Below are 18636 nucleotides of genomic sequence, written 5' to 3'. Positions count from 1 at the left end.
CACTCTAAGTTTTTATATCTTGTTTTTCCTTTCAATAAACTTCTAAAGACAATCTTGCAGAAACTCCTTCATTTAAATGCCTCAGAGTCAAAGTTATATTCTAGCTCCTAAGTGAGTATTTCTCAAAATTTATACCAGAATTGGGATTTATTAACTAATGACAGGGCTGGAGGGATGGATCCTATCCAAGTGTTACGTTAAACCATGTGAAATAGCCAGCATTCAATCATTTTTTGCACACAAAAATGACAATTTCATATGATTCAAATTAGTACACATGGAAAACTGAGTAAAATAAAAGTAAGCAAATACCACTTCTGTAGAAACTTTTATGGTGTCTTCATGTTTATTTCTTCCTAAACATTCATATATTAATTAATTATATGAGAAGAAACATGTCCATGATCCTCAAATAATTATAATAAAGGGTCTTCTTTTTTTTTTTTTTTTTAACCCAAGTTAGAAAGATGTTCTCTGAAGAGACAATCATGAAGAACATATAGAAAAAAAGAAGTGATGACCAGGTTTCAACAGTCATTGTTAAAACAGGAAGATTTTAAAAGGCCAGGAATAAAACGAAGTGCATTCTTTCCACACAATCCAGGAACCCTCTTCTCAGATATCTAGTCAGGTGAACTGAAAACGTATGTCCATACAAAAACCTGCACACAGATTGTTTATAGTTAGCTTTAGGCATAATTGCCAAAATTTTAAAGCAACCCAGATGTCCTTCAATAAGAAGATGGGTAAACAGGCTGGGAAGGTGGCTCACGCCTGTAATCCCAGCACTTTGGGAGGCTGAGGCAGGTGGATCACCTGAGGTAAGGAGTTTGACACCAGCCTGGCCAACGTGATGAAACTCTGTCTCTGCTAAAAATATAAAAATTAGCCAGGTGTGGTGGTGCATGCTTGTAATCCCAGTTACTCGGGAGGCTGAGGAAGGAGAATCCCTGGAACCCAGGAGGTAGAGGCTCCAGTGAATCAAGATTTTGCCACTGCACTCCAGCCTGGGCAACAAAGCAAGACTCCATCTCAAGGAAAAAAATAAAAAGGGTAAATAAACTGTGGTATAACCAGTCAACAGAATATTATTCGGTGATAAAAAGAAATGATCCACAGAGCCATGAAAAGACCTAGAGCTTGAAAGTATCTTACTAAGTGAAAGAAGACAACGTGAAAGACCACACGCTGTGTGAGTCTAACTCTATGACTTTCTGGAAAAGACAAAACTGTGGAGACAGTGAAAAGAGTGATTGCCAGGAACTAGGAGGAAGGGAGGGATGAATAGGCAGAACACAGGGGATTGTTAGGGCAGGGAAATGACTCTATGTGAGGCTATGACTACAGACGCATTTTTCCAAACTGATTGATGTGGTTTGGATCTGTGTCCCCACCCGTGTTGAACTGTAATCCCCAGTGTTGGAGGTGGCGCCTGGAGGGGGTGACTGGATCATGGGGGTGGTTTCTAATGGTTTAGCACCATCCCCCAGTGCTGTCTCGTGATAGAGTTCTCACGAGATCTGGTTGTTTAAAAGCATGTAGCACCTCCCGCTTCACGCTCTCTTCCCCCTTCCCCAGTCATGGAAGATGTGTCTGTTTCCCCCTCCCCTTCCGCCAGGATTGTAAGTTTCCTGAGGCCTTCCCAGCCGTGCCTTCTGTACAGCCTGCTGAGCTGTGACTCAATTAAACCTCTTTTTTTGATAAATTACCCAGTCTCAGATAGTTCTTTACAGCAATATGAAAATGGACTAATATACCCATGGAATGCAGAATACCAAAAGTGAGCCCGGAGAAAACTGTGGCTATTGGCTGATAATGATGGGCCAGGGCAGGTTCATTGGCTGCAACAAATGGACCGCTCTGTGGGGATGCTGACAGTGGAGGAGGCTGTGTGCTGTGGACAGAGAGCACATGAGAACTCTGTGCCTTCTACTCCATCTTACTGTGAGCCCAAAACTACTCTAAAAAAATAAAACCTGTTGAAAAAAATGCCTGGAAAATACAGAATGGAAAGAAGAGGATAATCTCATAACTTTCTCAACTTTTTTGTTTTGCCAAATAAGGCCAATGAATCACAAATCTACCATCTGCTCTTGCCACCATTTCAAAAGATTAAGAAAATTTTATATCACAACGAAAAGCAAGAGTGACATAATTTTGGAGTAAAGGACTTTTTTTTTTCCTCCAAGGCAGGAGAGCTGGAACACTCTTACTTTCATATTTTTGTGAAGGACCAGTGAAAATTTTACCGTGTACAAGTACTATTCCACAGGCACATGTTTGCAAGTTACCGCTTCGGAGCACAGTGAAACCAGAGGTAAAAAATTGTGCAGACTATAACCTCGATTTTATTAGCAACCTTTTAAAGCATTAAATTGACCGAAGTCAATTTTCTTATGTAAATCCTAAATATGACTTGCCAGTGATCTGCCAAGAGATAAACTGAATCTGAACGTGTTTGTGTGCAAATTCTACTTGTTTTATGATGACGGCTGACCTTGTGTGCCGCCCAATTATATAGCATCTCTCCACGGTGCCATCCGGAGGGCAATAAAAGGCTGAACTGCCACAGAATATCTCCATTCCCTCCTTCTTCGGAAACCTTTCATCAAAAATGGGCTAGACAGCAAAGATGGGAATTATCATTAGGAGATAATAGTCCATGTGTGCAAATGTGGTTTCACATTAGTAATTCAGCAGAGGTTCCTGTGTCATATTAGCTTCTTGAAACTTTATCCCTAAGGTGGAAAAAAATTCAAGGACCGTCCTGAACTGGGAAGTTGCGAGTAGAGAATCAAAGCATGTGTGATTAGCAGGTTGTTTGCACAGAGACTTCATTACATAAACAAGGAGTCAGACTGAGGCATGCAGAGAACCTGGAATCGGGGCTGGGTTAGGGGAACCCTGAAGACAGGCTTTACATTTATGTAGAGACCCCCATCTGTCTTGTATCCAAGTCTAGACATTTACTGACTAATTGAAACCTTTAAAGTTATACATTTTTTTTTCATATAACTAAGTAGGTCCGTTACCTGTCCTGACCTTATAATGAACAGATTTCCCTAAAACAAATTGTTCCTTTGATATTGACAGTGTTCAGAACACACTACTCCAAAGTATGCAGTTTTGAGGAAACTACAGAAGCAGCAAAGCCACTCCAGCCTCCGCTTGCCCTTCTGCCCTGAAGCAGACCATAGAATAATTATCTGGCCTTCCTCGGAAGCAGGTCATGAAACCTTCATTCCAGAAGGGCACCCCTAGGATGCAGAGGACAGGAATGAAGACATAGACACACAGGGAAGAAGCGGAGAAAAGAAGCCTTGTTAAGTTCCTTCCAGTTTATCACCACTAAATCCTATCTTTTCATCCTCTAATCATACTTCTGCACAACTGTCCATTAAAACACACAATTTTCTGTCTTTCTTTGGGTCTTCATTTCTGAAGGTTCCAGTGTCACGCAAAATGCACATCAAATAAGTTTGGTTATGCATTTCTCTTGTTAACCTGGCTTCTGTTATTGTGGCCTCAGCCATGAACCCAGCAATGGGGGAAGAGAACTCTTCTCTGCAACGTGCGTTTTCCTAACTTCAAATCAGGCTCAACACATTGCATCTGTGTAAGGAGACGCTGGAGAATACAAATGAAGGGCGTTCTGTGTTCATGGCAAGACTCTGATATCAAGGTAAAGACAAAGCAAGCTGTGCCACCTACTTGAGAACTGGATGGAGAAGCCAGACTTGCTGATGAAGAAGTCGCTGTCGAACTGCAGGGTGAGTGAGTTGAAGGTGCTGTGGATGTCCTCAGGAAGGGCAGAGCCACTCCACTCCTTCAGCAGGATGTCGCTGTCCACTGGCCCGTCCCAGACCTTGAGGATGTCATGAGCCATCTCCGTGTCGAAAACAATGAAATGGAGGCTGCAAGAGAGAACACAGTAGCGCTACTTCCCGTGCATCCAACGTGTCCTCACCCCAAAGCTGTAACGTAAGCGAGCTCATTTCGCTTTCACAAAACCCCCACCAAAATGTGCCTCGGTGTTGTCTGACAACGAAGGAGGAGGAAAATGAGGCTCACCGAAGTTAATTCAGGAGTGCAGACTGGGATAAAGCACACAGGACCTCAGTCTGTCATGGATGCAGAGAGATAGGTGAGCTAGATGCTGAGCTATCCGTTTTAGGATAAAAGGATTCCTTTAGAGACTTCCAGATCTATATTTATAATGTAAGCTTTCTACGGCACACAGACTAAGTATAAGTTTGGCATTGACAGGTGTATTTGAAGCAGATCTAAGGCAGCTGTGGCGCAGTCAGTGTTGTTCACGCAATGCCCCGCTAGGTGGCAGCAGCCACACCAGAGAAAAAAGCTGACACCAGAAGGACATTTTCTACCTGTATCTGAATGGTCTGCTCTGGTGTTGTACTTGTTGCTAAAAATTCTATTTCAAAACCTCATTATTTAAAATACCAACACAAAGGCAAAAATGGGTTATACAAACTCCCTTCTTTATAACATTTTACCATACTTCTATTTACTTCCAGGTATTTTTCAGAGTGACTGAAAAATCTCTGTGCCGGAGAGACTCACGTTCAGAGGCAGCAGGATCTATGTAGTCCTATTTACGGCCGTTGAATCAAAAAGGGTTTAGCTGAAACACCAGCAAAAATTAGCAGGCCCTGAATGGGTCTGATTTACAGTTTTCTATTTCCTGCATATTGCACACCGATTGCAAGGGAGGTAAACTCACAGTGGACGCAAAGAAAAACGCTACCTGCGAGTCTCAACTGCTTCGTTTTGCACATATGACATATTTAAAGAAAACACTTATGTCGCCTTGTGTAAGGTATGGAATGTGTGGTGTATTTTTAAAATAATCAAGATAAATCATTAAACATAGAGGAAAGTACAGCAGATCGTAGACCTTTATTTTCCTACTGCCACCAGGGTTAACATTTTGCCCTATTTGCCTCAGAACTTTTTAAATTTTCTTTTTTGAGATGGAATCTCGCTCCCCCTCCCAGGCTAGAGTGCAGTGTCATGATCTTGGCTCACTGCAACTTCCACCTCCTGGGTTCAAGTGATTCTCGTGCCTTAGCCTCCCAAGTAGCTGGAATTACAGTTGTGAGCTGTTACATCCAGTTATTATTATTGTTATCTGTATTTATAGTAGAGATGGGGTTTCACCATGTGGACCAGGCTGGTCTTGAACTCCTGACCTCAGGTGATCCACCCACCTTGGCCTCCCAAAGTGCTGGGATTACAGGTGTGAGCCACCACGCCCAGCCCAGAACTTTTTATGAAACAAAATCTTATATATGCAACCATTTTTAGCCTCCACTCTACCAAATCATTGGTTCTTTCTCTTATCACACACTCTAAAGTTGTAATGTAATATTCCCATTTATATTTTTATAAGCTTCATATGTGTGTGTGTATTCATATCCCTAAAAAAAATATAGTACTACTGTCTAAGAGTAGTTACATATTAAATATCACTTGACACGTGTGTGCTTCTATCACTTTCAATTTACTTTTATTTATTTATTTATTATTTTATTTGCGTTTTTTGAGACAGAGTCTTGCTCTATTGCCCAGGCTGGAGTGCAGTGGTGTGATCTCTACTCATTGCAAGCTCTGCCTCCCAGGGTCACACCATTCTCCTGCTTCAGTCTCCCGAGTAGCTGGGACTACAGGCGCCCGCCACCAGGCCCAGCTACATTTTGTATTTTCAGTATAGAAGGGGTTTTACTGTGTTAGCCAGGATGGTCTTGATCTCCTTACCTCGTGATCCACCCACCTCGGCCTCCCAAAGTGCTAGGATTACAGGCATGAGCCACTGCTCCTGGCCTCAATTTGCTTTTATACTGACTATTATGGGAGAGACTGTTATACTAAAAAAATGTAGAATTTTGTCAATTTACTTTAAAACTGTAAGTGCTTTATTTTCCTAGTTCCCTACTAAAGGGTAGTTTGTTTCTACTTTCTAATTTTGACAAACGGTATCGCACTGGATATTCCACTGTACTGATCCAAGGATCTTTCTAGGCCGGCATGATAAAGCAGATTTGCTAACTCGCTCTCCCTTGGGATTCTAACTGCTTTGGTCCAGGGTAATGTATGAATGCCCTTGTTTTATTATATCTTTAGCAATACCTGATTACCATCAGACTAAGAGTTGTACAAATAGAAAATCTGATGGTTGTGGAATAGTGTCTTGTTTCAATTCGTTTCCCTGATCACTCATAAAGTTGATCATCATTTTGCATCTATAAGACATCCCCTTTTTGATTTAGTTCAATAATTCGACATTTACTGAGCACCAAGAGTGTACTGAGTGCACTTCGAGGAACTTTGCATACATCTGCCGAGTCCTGCCTTCATGGAGTTCGTGTTGTACAGGGAAGAGACAGGCAAACTACAGCATCCATAATAAATGAGTGAAGAAGATGAAATGTTAGTAGGTGGTAAATGCAATTGAAGAACTACAAAAGTAGAGCAGAAAAAGAATCACTGGGAATACTAATTCTTAGGGGAGGAACGAGAAGGCGAAGTATTAAATAGGGTGGTAAGGTTAAGACATCTTGGTGAAGGGAGATTTGGGTGGAGCCTTGAAGGAGTTAAGGGTGTTTGTCTTATCCTGGTAAGAATTCAGCCAAGCAAAAGCCCCACATAAGGGGCTTACCGTCAGCATATGAGAACACCCAGGAGCCAGTGCAGCCAGAGCAGAGAAACGGGGACTGGGAAGGAAGAACTGAGAGCAGAGAAGAATGGGGGTTGTGAATTGGATGGTGCGAAGAGAGGTGCCTATGCATAGAGGGCTTTATAGGCTGTTTTAAGGATGATATAACAATGCAGGATGATTAGTGAGTCCTCACCAACAATTTAAAGAACTGTTCCTGCTAGCTCTGTTGACAACAAGCCATGGAGGGAAAATTACACTCTGTCAACGTTCTGAGTAATCTGAGAAAGTGGCGTATGTGCTGAGATGAGCTGAGCGTGGAGGTAGCGAGGCACTGGTCAGGTCCTGGATACATTTTGAAGGGAGAGAAAACAGGCTTGGAAGACGTGTGCCTGAGGTGAGCATGTGCCGACCCTGTAAGTTTGTCCCTAAGAAACCAGAAAAGCGGAGTTGTCATTCACTGAACTGAGAAATGGTGCAATGTTTATGGGATGGGGAAAATCAGAGATCCTGTCTTGCACCTGTTGAGTTTAAGTTGTCAACTAGATATAGATGGACGGGTATGTAGGAAGCTGTTCATGTGAGTCTGGAGTTTCAGCGAGAAGTCAGAGTGGAGAAAATAAACATGTATGTCTTCAACAAAGAAATGGTTTATAAACTATGGGACTGGATGAAATTTTCGAAGGTCTTAGGTAGAGAAGAGAAGAGGACTATGGATTCCGAATTACCTGGTCACATACGTTTGCCATTAAGCAGAAAGCATCCTAGAGCTGGAAATAATTCTAATGAAAAATGTCCAAGTCTTTCACCCAGAAAACTGCAAAACATCATTGAGACAAATTGTACAAAACCTAAATAAATGGAGAAGTATATAACATCAAGGACCAGAAAGTTCACTACTGCAAAAGATGCCAGTTTTCCCCAAAATGATCTATTGATGTCATGAGACATCAATAAAAATCCAGGCAATTTCTTTTGTAAAAAGTTACAAGTGTTTCTGAACTTCATGTGGAAGTACAGAGGGCCAAGAATAGTTGCAGTGATCTATATAAAGAACAAAGCTTGATTATCATACTGGGTATCAAGATGTATTATAAAGTAAATCAGGAATTTAGTTAGGCTTTGTACTAGATAGGCAAATAGATCAGTGGAATGGAATACAGTTTGGAAACAGATCTATACAGATCTAGTTTTCTAGTTAATTACTAACTTTGTGCTATAGTGCAATAAAGAAATACATCACTTTTCAACAAATTGTCAACTGAACTTAACGATGGACAAAAATCTGTGACACTTCACTCTCCACACCATACACAAAAATTTATCCCCAATGGAATACAGATGTGAATGTGAAAGGTAAATTAAGTTTTCTAGAAGAAAACCTAAGATAATATTTGTATAGCTTTGGGCAGGGAGGATCTAGCAACCTGGACACAAAATCACTGAAGCCAACCTTAACAAAGTTTGTGGCATCGTGTACATTTAAACGTAGTTTAAAAATTTGTGGTTAGGCGCGAAGATGGCTGACTAGGAACAGCCCCAGCCTCCAGCTCCCAGCGTGAGCGACACAGAAGACGGGTGATTTCTGCATTTCCAACTGAGGTACCAGGTTCATCTCACCGAGGTGTGTCGGACAGCGGGGGCAGGACAGTGGGTGCAGCCCAAGGAGCGAGAGCCGAAGCAGGGCGAGGCATCACCTCACCCGGGAAGCACAAGGGGTAAGGGAATTCCCTTTCCTAGCCAAGGGAAACCGTGACACACAACACCTGGAAAATTGGGTCACTCCCACCCTAATACTGCGCTTTTCCAAGGGTCTTAGCAAATGGCACACCAGAAGATTATATCCCGTGCCTGGCTCAGAGGGTCCCACGCCCATGGGGCCTTCCTCATTGCTAGCACAGCAGTCTGAGATCTAACTGCAAGGCAGCAGTGAGGCTTGGGGAGGGGTGCCCGCCATTGCTGAGGCTTAAGTAGGTAAACAAAGCTGCTGGGAAGCTCGAACTGGGTGGAACCCACTGCAGCTCAAGGAGGCTTGCCTGCCTCTGTAGACTCCATGTCTGGGGACAGGGCATAGCTAAACAAAAGGCAGCAGAAACCTTTGCAGATGTAAATGCCCGTCTGACAGCTTTTAAGAGAGTAGTGATTCTCCCAGCACGGAGGCTGAGATCTGAGAGTTGACAGATTGTCTGCTCAAGTGAGTCCCTGACCCCCAAGTAGCCTAACTGGGAGACATCCCCCACTAGGGGCAGACTGACACCTCACACCTCCCACAGCTGGGTACACCTCTGAGACGAAGCTTCCAGAGGAACAATCAGGCAGCAACATTTGCTGTTCAGCAATATTGACTCTTCTGCAGCCTCTGCTGCTGATACCCAGGCAAACAGTGTCTGGAGTGGACCTCGAGCAAACTCCAACAGACCTGCAGCTGAGGGTCCTGACTGTTAGAAGGAAAAATAACAAACAGAAAGGACATACACACCAAAACCCCATCTGTACGTCACCATCATCAAAGATCAAAGGTAGATAAAACTACAAAGATGGGGAAAAAGCAGTGCAGAAAAGCTTGAAATTCAAAAAATCAGAGTGCCTTTCCTGCTCCAAAGGAATGCAGCTCCTTGCCAGCAACGGAACAAAGCTGGATGGAGAATGACTTTGACGAGTTGAGAGAAGAAGACTTCAGACAATCAAACTTCTCTGAGCTAAAGGAGGAATTACAAACCCAGCGCAAAGAAACTAAAAACCTTGAAAAAAGATTTGATGAATGACTAACTAGAATAATCAATGCAAAGAAGTCCATAGACGAACTGATAGAGATGAAAACTGTAACACGAGAACTACATGGAAAATGCACAAACTTCAGTAACTGACTTGATCAACTGGAAGAAAGGGTATCAGTGATTGAAGATCAAATGAATGGAATGAAGCAAGAGGATAAATTTAGAGAAAAAATAAAAAGAAATGAACAAAGCCTCCAAGAAATATGGGACTATGTGAAAAGACCAAATCTACGTCTGATTGGTGTGCCTGAAAGTGACGGGGAGAATGGAACCAAGCTGGAAAACACTCTGCAGGATATTATTCAGGAGAACTTCCCCAACCTAGCAAGACAGGTCAACATTCAAATTCAGGAAATACAGAGAACGCCACAAAGATACTCCTCAAGAAGAGCAACTCCAAGACACATAATTTTCAGATCAGATTCACCAAAGTTGAAATGAAGGAAAAAATGTTAAGGGCAGTCAGACAGAAAGGTCGGGTTACCCACAAAGGGAAGCCCATCAGACTAACAGCAGATCTCTCAGCAGAAACTCTACAAGCCGGAAGAAAGTGGGGGCCAATATTCAACATTCTTAAAGAAAAGAATTTTCAACCAAGAATTTCATATCCAGCCAAACTAAGTTTCATAAGTGAAGGAGAAATTAAATCCTTTACAGACAAGCAAATGCTGAGAGATTTTGTCACCACCAGGCCTGCCCTACAAGAGCTCCTGAAGGAAGCACTAAACATGTAAAGGAACAACTGGTACCAGCCATTGCAAAAATGTGCCAAAATGTAAAGACCATTGATGCTAGGAAGAAACTGTATCAACTAACCTTAAACGTAAATGGGCTAAATGCTCCAATTAAAATACACAGGCTGGCAAATTGGATAAAGAGTCAAGACCCATCAATTTGCTGTATCCAGGAGACCCATCTCACATGCAGAGACACACATAGGCTTAAAATAAAGGGATGGAGGAAGATCTACCAAGCAAATGGAAAACAAAAAAAGGCAGGGGTTGCAATCCTAGTCTCTGATAAAACAGACTTTAAACCAACAAAGATGAAAAGAGACAAAGAAGGCCATTACATAATGGTAAAGGGATCAATTGAACAAGAAGAGCTGACTATCCTAAATATATATGCACCCAATACAGGAGCACCTAGATTCATGAAGCAAGTCGTTAGAGACTTACAAAGAGACTTAGACTCCCACATAATAATAATGGGAGACTTTAACACCCCACTGTCAACATTAGACAGATCAACGAGACAGAAAGTTAACAAGGATATCCAGGAATTGAACTCAACTCTGCAGCAAGCAGACCTAATAGACATCTACAGAACTCTCCATCCCAAATCAACAGAATATACATTCTCCTCAGCACCACATTGCACTTATTCCAAAATTGACCACATAGTTGGAAGTAAAGCACTCTTGTAAAAGAACAGAAATTATAACAAACTGTCTCACAGACCACAGTGCAATCAAACTAGAACTCAGGAGTAAGAAACTCACTGAAAGCCACTCAACTACATGGAAACTGAACAACCTGCTCCTGAATGACTACTGGGTACATAACGAAATGAAGGCAGAAATAAAGATGTTCTTTGAAAAAAATGAGAACAAAGATAAAACATACCAGAATCTCTTGGACACATTTACAGCAGTGTGTAGAGGGAAATGTATAGCACCAAATGCCCACAAGAGAAAGCAGGAAAGATCTAAAATTGACACTCTAACATCACAATTAAAAGAACTAGAGAAGTAAGAGCAAACACATTCAAAAGCTAGCAGAGGGCAAGAAATAACTAAGATCAGAGCAGAACTGAAGGAGATAGAGACACAAAAAACCCTTCAAAAAATAAACGAATCCAGGAGCTGGTTTTTTGAAAAGATCAATAAAATTGATAGACCACTAGCAAGACTAATAAAGAAGAAAAGAGAAAAACCAAATAGATGCAATAAAACATGATAAAGGGGATATCACTGCCGACCCCACGGAAATACAAACTACCATCAGAGAATATTATAAACATCTCTACGCAAAGAAACTAGAAAAGCTAGAAGAAATGGATAAATTCCTGGACACATACACTCTCCCAAGACTAAATGAGGAAGAAGTTGAATCCCTGAATAGACCAATAACAGGCTCTGAAATTGAGGCAATAATTAATAGCCTACCAACCAAAAAAAGTCCAGGATCAGACGGATTCACAGCCAAATTCTACCAGAGGTACAAGGAGGAGCTGGTACCATTCCTTCTGAAATTATTCCAATCAATAGAAAAAGAGGGAATCCTCCCTAACTCATTTTATGAGGTCAACATCATCCTGATACCAAAGCTTGGCAGAGACACAGCAAAAAAAGAGAATTTTAGTCCAATATTCCTGTTGAACATCGATGCAAAAATCCTCAATAAAACATTGACAAACTGAATTCAGCAGCACATAAAAAAGCTTATCCACCATGATCAAGTGGGCTTCATCCCTGGGATGCAAGGCTGGTTAAACATACACAAATCAATAAATGTAATCCAGCACATAAACAGAACCAAAGACAAAAACCACATGATTATCTCAATAGATGCAGAAAAGGCCTTTGACAAAATTCAACAGCCCCTCATGATAAAAACTCTCAATAAATTCGGTATTGATGGAATATATCTCAAAATAATAAGAGCTATTTATGACAAACCCACAGCCAATATCATACTGAATGGGCAAAAACTGGAAACATTTCCCTTGAAAACTGGCACAAGACAGGGATGCCCTCTCTCACCACTCCTAGTCAACACAGTGTTGGAAGTTCTGGCCAGGGAAATCAGGTATGAGAAAGAAATAAAGGGTATTCAATTAGGAAAAGAGGAAGTCAAATTGTCCTTGTTTGCAGATGACATGATTATATATTTAGAAAACCCCATCGTCTCAGTCCAAAATCTCCTTAAGCTGATAAGCAACTTCAGCAAAGTCTCAGGATACAAAATCAATGTGCAAAAGTCACTAGCATTCTTATAAACCAATAACAGACAAACAGAGAGCCAAATCATGAGTGAACTCCCATTCACAATTGCTTCAAAGAGAATAAAATACCTGGGAATCCAACTTACAAGGGATGTGAAGGACCTCTTCAAGGAGAACTACAAACCACTGCTCAATGAAATAAAAGAGGACACAAACAATGGAAGAACATTCCATCCTCATGGATAGGAAGACTCAATATTGTGAAAATGACCATATTGCCCAAGGTAATTTATGGATTCAATGCCATCCCCATTAAGCTACCAATGACTTTCTTCACAGAATTGGAAAAAACTGCTTTAAAGTTCATATGGAACCAAAAAGATCCCACATTGCCAAGACAGTCCTAAGACAAAAGAACAAAGCCAGAGGCATCACGCTACCTGACTTCAAACTATACTACAAGGCTATAGTAACCAAAACAGCATGGTACTTGTATCAAAATAGAGATGTAGACCAATGGAACAGAACAGAGCCCTCAGAAATAATACCACACATCTACAACCATCTGATCTTTGACAAACCTGACAAAAACAAGAAATGGGGAAAGGATTCCCTATTTAACAAATAGTGCTGGAAAAATTGGCTAGCCATAAGTAGAAAGCTAAAACTCAATCCCTTCATTACACCTTATAGAAAAATTAATTCAAGATGGATTAGAGACTTAAATGTTAGACCTAAAACTATAAAAACTCTAGAAGAAAACCTAGGCAATACCATTCAGGACACAGGCATGGGCAAGGACTTCATGTCTAAAACACCAAAAGCAATAGCAACAAAAGCCAAAATTGACAAAGGGGATCTAATTAAACTAAAGAGCTTCTGCACAGCAAAAGAAACTACCATCAGAGTGAACAGGCAACCTACAGAATGGGAGAAAATTTTTGCAATCTACTCATCTGACAAAGGGCTAATATCCAGAACCTACAAAGAACTCAAACAAATTTACAAGAAAAAAACAAACAACCCCATCAAAAAGTGGGCAAAGGGTATGAACAGACACTTCTCAAAAGAAGACATTTATGCAGCCAACAGACACATGAGAAAATGCTCATAATCACTGGCCATCAGAGAAATGCAAATCAGAACCACAATGAGATACCATCTCACACCAGTTAGAATGGCAATCATTAAAAAGTCAGGAAACAACAGGTGCTGGAGAGGATGTGGAGAAACAGGAACACTTTTACACTGTTGGTGGGACTGTAAACTAGTTCAACCATTGTGGAAGACAGTGTGGTGATTCCTCAAGGATCTAGAACTAGAAATATCATTTGACCCAGCCATCCTATTACTGGGTATATAACCAAAGGATTATAAATCATGCTGCTATAAAGACACATGCACACGTATGTTTATTGCAGCACTATTCACAATAGCAAAGATTTGGAACCAACCCAAATGTCCATCAATGACAGAAAATGTGGCACATATACACCATGGAATACTATGCAGCCATATAAAAGGATGAGTTCATGTCCTTTGTAGGGACATGGATGCAGCTGGAAACCATCATTCTCAGCAAACTATCGCAAGAACAGAAAACCAAACACCGCATGTTTTCACTCATAGGTGGGAATTGAACAATGAGAACACTTGAACACATGAAGGGGAACATCACATACCAGGGCCTGTTGTGTGGTGAGGGGTGGGGGGAGGGATAGCATTAGGAGATATACCTAATGTAAATGACGAGTTAATGGGTGCAGCACACCAACACGGCACATGTATACATATGTAACAAACCTGCACGTTGTGCACGTGTACCCTAGAACTTAAAGTATAATAAAAAAGAAAAAAAAATTTGCTATCCATAAAGGAAAAAAACGAGTAAAAATTATGATGACTCATTGGAATTAAACATCTGTGCTTATCAAAAGAAATAATTTCAATATAAAAAAATGGGCAAAAGACTTCAACTGGCAAAATTAATAAGAGGATATTCAAAAGGTCAGTAAACGTAAAAAAGTGTTTTCCTTGATCAATCATCAGGGAAATGCAAATAAAAACCTTTCACACACCCAGTAGAATGGCTAAAATGAAAAAAACAATCCATCCCATTGTTGTTTAGAAGGTGAAGTTCCTGAAATTCTCTCATATACACCCTTTCAGGGAGTGAGGATAAGTATAACCACTTTGGAAAACTGATAGCACCTAATACTGCTGAAGGTAGGATTCACCATTACTCAGCAATTCTCGGCCTCAATATATACCCATGGAAAAAGCATACATACATTCACCAGGTAACATGTCAAACCATATTCAAAGCAGCACAGTTTGCATTAACTCCAATCCAAATGTCCATCAGCACCCAGAATGGATAAATAAATTATAACAAATAAATTATACCATGAAATATCTAATGGTATCAATAGGTGTGAAGGTTGAGGAAATCAAGCAGACACAAAATGAATCATACTGTACAATTCTCTCTCTCTCTCTCTCTCTCTTTTTTTAAAGTCAGAGTCTTAATCTGTTGGCCAGGCTGGAGTGCAATGGAGTAAGATCAGCTCACTGCAACCTCTGCCTCCCAGCCTCAAGCAATTCTCCTGCCTCAGCCTCCCAAGTAGCTGGGATTACAGGCATGTACCAACACAACTGGCTAATTTTTGTATTTTTAATAGAGACAGACTTTCACCGTGTTGGTCAGGCTGGTCTTGAACTCCTGACCTCAGGTAATCTGCCCGCCTCAGCCCCCCAAAGTGCTAGGATTACAGGCGTGAGCCATCGTGCCTGACACTTCTCTTTTACATAAAATTCAAATTCAGCAAAACTCTTCTGAAGTCTGAATAGTAATTGTCCTGGAGAACAGAGAATTTGAATAGAGCTCAAAGGTCTATCCTGGTCCAGGTAATATTCCCTTTCTTTATCTGAGTTCTAGTTACATGGGGGTGTTTCTTTTGAGAACAAGCTGCACTTCTAATTTGTGCAGTTTTTTTTTTGTTTTTTTTTTTTTTTTGTATTTTTTAGTTGAGACGGGGTTTCACCGTGTTAGCCAGGATGGTCTTGATCTCCTGACCTCGCGATCCGCCCGTCTCGGCCCCAAAGTGCTGGGATTACAGGCTTGAGCCACCGCGCCCGGCCATAATTTGTGCAGTTTTTATGTTATATGCTAATGAGAAGCTTACACAGACAAACAAACATTCACCCTGGTACCATGGAGTTTTGCCATCTTGGAAAATGTCTTGTGACTCCAACAAAAAATATGATACAACAAAATTTAAACGTAGATAAGTATCAGTCATTTTTTATTCAAATGTAAAATTGTTGAAAGTCAAAATGCCAGACACTATTCCACTAGGTAAAGGAAGTTAAAAAATGGAGTGAGGACAGGCACAGTGGCTCACGCCTGTAATCCCAGTATTTTGGGAGGCCGAGGCGGGTAGATCACCTGAGGTCAGGAGTTCGAGACCAGCCTGGCCAATATGGTGAAACCCCGTCTCTACTAAAAATACAAAAATTAGCTGGGCATGGTGGCAGGCATCTGTAATCCCAGCTACTTGGGCGACTGAGGCAGGAGAATCGCCTGAACCTGTGAGGTGGAGGTTGCAGTGAGCTGAGATCACGCCATTGCACTCCAGCCTGGGGGACAAGAGCAAGACTTTGTCTCAAAAAAGAAAAAAAAAAAAAAAAAAAAGAAATGTGGTATCATCGCTAAGGAACTCTGTGATATCAGATACAGGCACACGAGGAAAAGTACACACCCTGCAATGCACAGTGTCCCAAGGTCTGGCAGATACAAGAAAAGCACGCCACCATGCAGAGGACATGGGTCTAATTCTGCCTCCACGGAGTCTGGGAAGGCTCTTGTCCAGCCAAGAGCAAGCAGGAAAGGAATCCAGGGAAAGGAGAGAACTGGAAATGCAGGTAGGAGGTGAAGTGCAGAGAGAAGAGGAAGTCACTAACCAAATGTACTCACATGCCAAAAAAGTCAACATAGGAAAGGTATAAACAAATATAACCAATAAAATGTTATGCAGAATTTTTTTTTTTTCTGGCCAGATTGTTAAAAAGCCTTTGTCCCGTTTCAGAGAGAATGTGGAGACAACCCATTTCCATGTACTGCTGGTGGTATATCTACTCCTTTTAGAGGCAATTTGGTAATGGCTATAAAAATTCAAATGTGCAAACATAGCAAGTGCAGCTCTAGAAATTCATCATGAAAAGTGCCCTGGAGGTGACACGCAGGGAGTATGGTAGCATTACTTATAACGGTGAAAAAATTAAAAGCAACCTGAATATTCCAAAAGGGTGTAGTTTAAATAAATTATGGCACATTCAGGCAATGGAATACTATCCCATAACTAAATAGGATGAGGCAGAATTACAAATTTGAATGTAAACATTTGACCATGTTTATTAACTCAAAATAAATGTTCAGAATAACATGGCATAAAAAATAATTAAATAAAAAGATAAATGAACAAATCAAATTTTATTTGTTTGTATTTGCATAGAAACAATTTTAAAAAGCTCTATCACCTTTTCAAGGGTAGTTTTCTTTGGTGTCTAAGATTACAGAAAACTACATGTAGGGTGTTTTGTTTTTATCTGCAGCACTTTATTATTTCAAAATAAAGAAAAATAAATAACCATAAATTACATCAAAGAGCTTATCCTGCACATAATGAGCGGACAAAATAGTTTTTCTTTTTATAGCAAGCTCAGGCAAGTGAAATGACTAGCTCTACTTTATAGAAAGACTTGTATACATGAGGATGTTCACACCCTTTGACCCAGCAAACAAATTTCCTAGGCATTTATTCTAAGGAATTGTATAAATATAAGCCAAGATTTACTTACAAGACTACTCATTACATCATTATGCACAACATGAAAAATTAGAAATGGCTGGGCGCAGTGGCTTACACCTCTAATCCCGGCACTTTGGAAGGCCGAGGCGGGCGGATCATCTGAGGTCAGGAGTTCAAGACTAGCCTGACCAACATGGCGAAACCCTGTGTCTACTAAAAATACAAAAAAATTAGCTGGGTATGGTGGCATATGCATGGAATCCCAGCTACTCAGGAGGTTGAGGCAGGACAATTGCTTGAACCCAGGAGGTTGAGGTTGCAGTGAGCCCAGATTGCGTCACCGCACTCCAGCCTGGACAACAGAGTGAGACTCTGTCTTAAAAAAAAAAAAATAATAATAGTAATTAAAAATGGTATAAACAACCAACAAGTGAGACAATGTTTAACGATACATGTCCACACCACAGAATATACATTGATACATATAAGACGTTTGCCAACATGTTAATGTTGATGTCTATAGGGGAATAATGCATTATTTCTTCACAGTTTTAAAACATTTTTTCAAAATCTCTATATAGACATTACTTTTATAGACATAAACATACATTTTTAAAATAAAGTAAACAAACCATATTGCTTGGAGTAGGAGCAGTGAGTGCAAGGCCGCCCTTGCAGGGCAGTTAGTGAAGATGCCTGGTGAGTTAGGAGGGTCTGCCCAGTGAAGAAGCCAGGTAGTGGGCAAGGAGGAGTGTTTGGGAGGTTTCAGATGTGGTCTAAATGAAAAATGAAGATCACAGGAGTGTGGGAGCTGCGAAAATTACCCTGGAGGTGTTGACATGTGGATATGATATTAACAGAGATTATTAGTACAGAAGGAAGGTAACTGATGGAGAGAAATGATATCAGGGAAGAACACAGAGTATTTCTGGATGGGGTGATAAAAATGAATTTTTGAGGTTGACATTTTAATTGGGCCCTAAGAGATGGGAAGAAACTGGAGGTGAGTCAATGAGGAGAAACTCAAGAGACTGTGTGTAAAGAGAGCACCTCAGTAGCACAGGCTATGGTCAGAGATCAATCAAGGTTCCTTTGTCCTGAAGTGTAAAGTATCCATGAACAGCCAAAGATACACCTGGAAAGCCACAGTTAGCCAAATTCGAGAGAGTGTGATGGTTCTGGGTAAGAAGCTGGTGCTTGTCAATATACAGTGGGGGTGTTTGAGAGACTGGAGAGAGTAAAGGATGGATTTGGGAAGGTCAAGTGAGAGAAGACTAAAGTCACAGGAAAGTCATGGGAATTAATAATGGTGGATAAGAAGAAAGGAAACAGAGATGGAGAAATGACAGGGCTTTGGTTTCAGATTCCATGCATTATTTTTTTCAGTGCCTTGTCTAAAGAAATCTCATATAATTTATCAAAAGAATTC

General features: G+C 40.8%; 1 protein-coding gene across 1 annotated transcript in view; it reads right to left on the bottom strand.

The window, feature by feature from the left end:
* The window catches only part of CSMD1 (CUB and Sushi multiple domains 1), a 2061182-nt gene that overhangs the window by 332460 nt on the left and 1710086 nt on the right, over nucleotides 1–18636 (bottom strand). Inside the window, exon 25 of the mRNA XM_025393463.1 lies at nucleotides 3712–3914. Within this exon, the coding sequence (XP_025249248.1) occupies nucleotides 3712–3914 (203 nt within the window). The remainder of the gene's footprint in view (nucleotides 1–3711; nucleotides 3915–18636) is intronic.

Source organism: Theropithecus gelada, chromosome 8, assembly GCF_003255815.1.
Source record: "Theropithecus gelada isolate Dixy chromosome 8, Tgel_1.0, whole genome shotgun sequence".
Classification (NCBI taxonomy): Eukaryota; Metazoa; Chordata; class Mammalia; order Primates; family Cercopithecidae; genus Theropithecus; species Theropithecus gelada.
This window is presented reverse-complemented; position numbering and strand designations above follow the sequence as displayed.